Source organism: Phalaenopsis equestris, unplaced genomic scaffold (genome assembly GCF_001263595.1).
Source record: "Phalaenopsis equestris unplaced genomic scaffold, ASM126359v1 Scaffold000154, whole genome shotgun sequence".
In the NCBI taxonomy this organism is placed as follows: domain Eukaryota; kingdom Viridiplantae; phylum Streptophyta; class Magnoliopsida; order Asparagales; family Orchidaceae; genus Phalaenopsis; species Phalaenopsis equestris.
The window spans coordinates 325,444-330,501 of NW_018164596.1; the positions used below are offsets into that span (position 1 = coordinate 325,444).

The following is a 5,058-nucleotide window of genomic DNA, read 5'->3' on the forward strand; positions in this document are numbered from 1 at the left end:
TTTCCTTTCACTCATTGTCGGGCAATGACGCTCCATGAAGCTAAGTCTATAGTTACCATATCTTCGCCATCTCTAGAAATAGTGAAGGAAACTACTTAGAACCAAATAGGGGTTCCACTTTGGCGGACATTTTAGCAAAAATGGTTTACCATGTGTGAATAAGATGACAAGCACGTGAATATGTTAATACGAATATTGTGGGCTCAAATAGTCATAGGCATAACTCCGAAACATAAGTAGAATGAAGCTAAACTCTTAAACATTAAAGCGTCTTTTGATGTAATAGTAGAATTTCAACAAAAACTCTACAGTTAAGTGTGCTCGTTCTGGACCACTCCCAGGATGGGTGACTTTCTGGGAAGTTACACCATGAGCCACTAGACCAAAGTGGACAATACCTTCATGAGTAAGAGTTTTGATTTTCAAAGATCAGATAAGAGTATTACACTAACTGAAAGATGTGAACTAAGTGTCATACAAAACAAAGTGCTATGCCATGGGAGCCGCCTCTTGGATCCTGGATGAGATAAAATGCTACATGATAAGAGCTACCTCTTATGTCTAGTGAATGATTTTGAGTATAGAGCACAGGCGAGGACGTCAACTACTTAAGTGGGAGATAGAATGAAGCTGAACTCTTAAAAATTAAGGTGACTTTTGATGTAAGATTGAAATTTCATTAGAAACTCCAATGCTTAGTCTCCTCTTCCTGGAGCACTCCTAAGATAGGTGACCTTCTAGGAAGTTATACCATGGGGGCAAAACCGTGAGGCAACTAGGTGAAAGTGGACAATATCTTGATGGGTGAGAGATTGGGTTATCACAATAACATCATCTTAATTTATTTATAAGCTTAGAAATAAGGATTAAATATTCAAATTTACTGTTATAAAAAATGACAATGGGAAAAAGCTATAAAAGAGGTCTGTGAGATGCTAAATATGAGGAGCCTAATATGTTAGCATGTTAATTGGAGAGTCCTTATTTTAAGGCATTCTTTCTCGAAAAATAGACATTATAAACATGTCTAGTTATACAATTTCAGCAACTTCTCAAACTTTCAAGCATATACGAAGGCTTTCAGTCATCCAATCTTACTTTAAAAAAAATATATATGCACCGATTCTGAATTACCTTTGGATCCGTGCATGGAGTGTAATCTTGGTAGTTGATTCCACAATCCAAGAAAGTAATAGGCTCAATTTTAAGAGAAGAGAGTGAAGTATCTTTATGATTTACTATGGCTGGCATTGAATCAGTTGAGATGATACTGTTTTTCTCAGAAGAAAATATGCCTCCAAGATAGAATGAAAATCCACATAAAATGACACATATTAAAACCATAGGAATTGCCCTGAAATTTTTTTCAGCGTTGTTTCCAAACTTTCCATCTTTACTCTTCATCTTGTATATGCTCCAACGGCCTACAAAACAGCCAATGAACATAAAATAAACTCAAAAAAATCTTTTGATTGATACAAATTAGCTATATCTATTGCTAAAAGCAAAAAATATTTAAGGCACACATAGTTAAATATATGCTCTCTACAACTTAAGAACAAGGGCAGAGCCACCAAAAACATGTGAAGGCTACTTGCAAAAAATCTTTTTATCTTTATGCTCTCTACCCTTTTTTTTCTTTTAACTTGGGAGGTATCAAACTCAAGACCGACCTACCCATCGCAGATAAAAAGCAACAACCAATTGACCTAATGACACTAATCAAAAAGTTGTAAAAACCCATTGGATGACGCACTGTGCTTTTGAAAGAAAATCATGGATCTTAAGATGTCAAAAATATGCATTGCAACAAACATGAGAATTGTTCAAGTATGAAACAGTTAAAGAGTAAACTAGAAAAAGAGTCCAAATCAAAAAAGCGTACTCCAGAACAAGCATGCAGTCAACAAAAGTAAGGAATTGTTTAAAAAAAAAAGAATAAAAAAAGAAAAGATAAAGTTTAAGAAGATAGCTGAAAACAATATCTAGATTGCATGCATTCAAGAGAATTAAAAATTGGATAAAAAATTTTTGTTATGTAATTTGTTGGATCTAGGCAGAAAATAGCAATAAATGAAATAAAAAATAAACCTTAACGACATTGCATTCAATAAATTAACTTAAAGATCAACAAGATTAGATAAAAAAACTGACATTTTGCTTCATAAGTGAAGTATTTACAGATCAAAGTTGGCTAATCAATCAATAATATTGTTGAAATGAGACTGTGTCAGGCTGTTGACTCATAAGTATCCATCATCCAATGAGGGTTACTAAAATAGGGCATCGGGATGAGCAAATGCTCAAGTTAAAACAACATTCAAGAATGATTTCTACAGTTATCAATCGGATACTAGTACAAAAAGTCGAGTCTTGTCAAGTTTTTCTAGTTTATAGCAAATACGACTTCCAAGATCTAGATCTAGACCCTGGATTCAGTAGAATCCCAGCCTTAAAAGGTGAATTATGCTGATTGAATACATAGGCCTAATAACAATTCCAAGTATCTTTAGCTTCCTCAGCGTAACAAAAAAGAATATAAGATAAACACTGCGATTGATTCATGGGTAAAAGCAAAATTCATAACGTCATCTATCCAAACATAAAGTGAACAACAAGATCAGGAAAATAAAAAATGCAATCAAATGAACAGTGACAAGTAGATACTTTATTAACCAGGCTAAATTTTAATAGTATCGATATTGGATTATGGTTCTTTGTCTATAAAGCTAGACTCACAGATCACGCTACAAAAATTTGCTAGAAGAATATCAATCGTAAATAGAAAAAATATTCCTAGTGGAGTGTTTGGTAGTGCCATATTAATAGGATTTATCTGTTGGAATTAGAAAATCCAGGCAAACATACAAAAATGTTGTTCTATGGATTTAAGATTTGAATTTTGCCTTCGATTCATGTTAAATCCGAATTTAATAAATCTAGCAAGGAGATGGATTTAACAAATACGGATTTTCAAAATCCTACTAACGATAAATCCATCCTGTAGCTAAACACCCCCTTATAGTTGGCAAATAAAAGACAATAGAAACAAGGTTAAGGGGTTGTATGGCAAAGTCTGAAATTCAAGTTATTAGGATTTACTAAATCGAAATGGGTTTAATAAATACATTTAAATATTGTTAAATTGTTTGGTAACATTGTTTGGATTTAAAAGCATTTTAGGTTTGTTAAAATACATTAAAAATTTGATTTTGATTTCTTTTTTTTTTATGATAGAGATTAATTAATTTTTATTATATTAAATTATTAAAACTTAATCAATCATTTAATGTATAATAATTATTCATTGGTTAGTTCATAAATTTTATTATTTAATTTATTAAGTAAATTTTTTACATTAATTACTCATTAGGTTCTTATTAACATTAATAATATTAAATAATTTTAGGATTTAAATTTACTAGTTGAAAAATAAATTTAATACTAGATATTGATTAATTAATTATTAAGTATAATTATTTTTTACTTCATTTTTTTTTATTTTAATTATACCAATCAATAATTAATTATTCACTAAATAAAATGATCATTAATCAAAATTTTGATAAATTAGCTACTTATTAGGTAATAGTTCATTTAAAAATTAATAAATTACTACTTATCTACCCCTACCACTTTCTCTCTCTCTATCCCCTCACCATCCCGTTCTCCCCTCGTCGCCGAAGCTCTCGAGATACATCAGCTTTTAGAGCTTCCTGTGAAGGCAATGATGGGACGGCATCCAAAAACCACCGAAACTCCCATATTTCTCCTCCTTCCGGTCCGCTCCTACCCGAAACCGTTGAGGACGGTTCGTGTCGTGTTTCTCCCCCTTCGTCACGTTTCCTCGTCGCCTCCTTCTTCTTCGCGCGTGCCCTGATCTACGGTCAAAATCCGTGAAATTCGGATTTATCAAATCACGGCTTTGTTTTGTAAAAACTGACCGTCTTGCAAGGTTTAGCCTAAATCTAGGTTAAATCCTGGTCTAAATCCGTTGCCAGTTAGCCAGCGACTCTCTCAATATGCACAACCACATAAACGCAATTCCCAATCTTCCCGTTGAAATACCACTAAAGAAAAGGAGTCCATTCAAATAACACCACAGCTCCCACATGCGTAATTCCAAACGCACCAAATCCGAAAACACAAAAAGGAGGAACTACCTAGAACCGATCATAAAGGGATGAGATCTATTCGGACAGAAATCACCAAACTCGTAACTAGAAATTATATAATTCAAATAATAAAAATATGTCACTAAAAAGCCAAAATGAAGCACGAAACACAAGTGAAACCCAAGAAATGTATAAATCTCCGGCTCCGACACCAAACTCTCTTCGACTAAAAGGCATAACCCTGACCCCGACACAGATCCCTTAGATAATGCTACGTCAGAAGCCAGCAAAAAGCGCCGCCAATCTTCCAATCAGGAAAAAAAAAAACAGTACAATTGCAGTACAATTGGTGCAGAGCAGGATGGTGCAGAGCAGGAGTACCTACCCAGATCCCTCCTTCTCCACCAACGAATCTGACTCGGAAGAATGAAGACCCTCGGAGAAGAAGGACGATCTCAGGACAGTAAATTCACATTTCTGCCTCGCATTTATAGCTCTCCTCGTCGGCGAGCTTCCAATGTGCTATCCTTCTGTCCCCGCACCGTTGAAACTGGATGATAGAAATGAGAAGAATAATTGAAGGGCTTGATTGGAATTTGATAAACTTTGATTTTAGAAAAAAAGAAAAAAAAAAAAGAAAAACTCGATCCAGCCGAGCCCGATTGAGCTAGCTTGAGTTCGTATATATTCCTCCTAATTGGGGAGCGATTATTGCGTACGGATACAACAAGTAAATTTAAATGTGATGTCGGATCAAAATTACTGAAATATATATATATATATATATTTTATTGTTAGATTGGAGCCACTCGAATTTTTTCATGGTCCTGATCGGACACCGCGCCCAATAATTTTTTATAATTGGGGGTTTTCATAAATTTACGAGAGTGCCCCCGAACCCATGCAGAAGTGCTGTCGGTGGCGTGAGTGATTAATTAATCTC

General features: G+C 34.3%; 1 protein-coding gene across 1 annotated transcript in view; it reads right to left on the bottom strand.

The window, feature by feature from the left end:
- Positions 1–4,661, bottom strand: part of LOC110021958 (probable methyltransferase PMT21) — a 15,423-nt gene extending 10,762 nt beyond the window's left edge. Inside the window, 3 exon segments of the mRNA XM_020720693.1 lie at positions 1–72; positions 1,135–1,424; positions 4,501–4,661. The exon segment at positions 1–72 is cut by the window's left edge and continues 18 nt beyond it. Coding sequence (XP_020576352.1) covers positions 1–72; positions 1,135–1,404 — 342 coding nt within the window. The 5' untranslated portion in view covers positions 1,405–1,424; positions 4,501–4,661.
- Between the last annotated feature and the right edge of the window lie 397 nt (positions 4,662–5,058).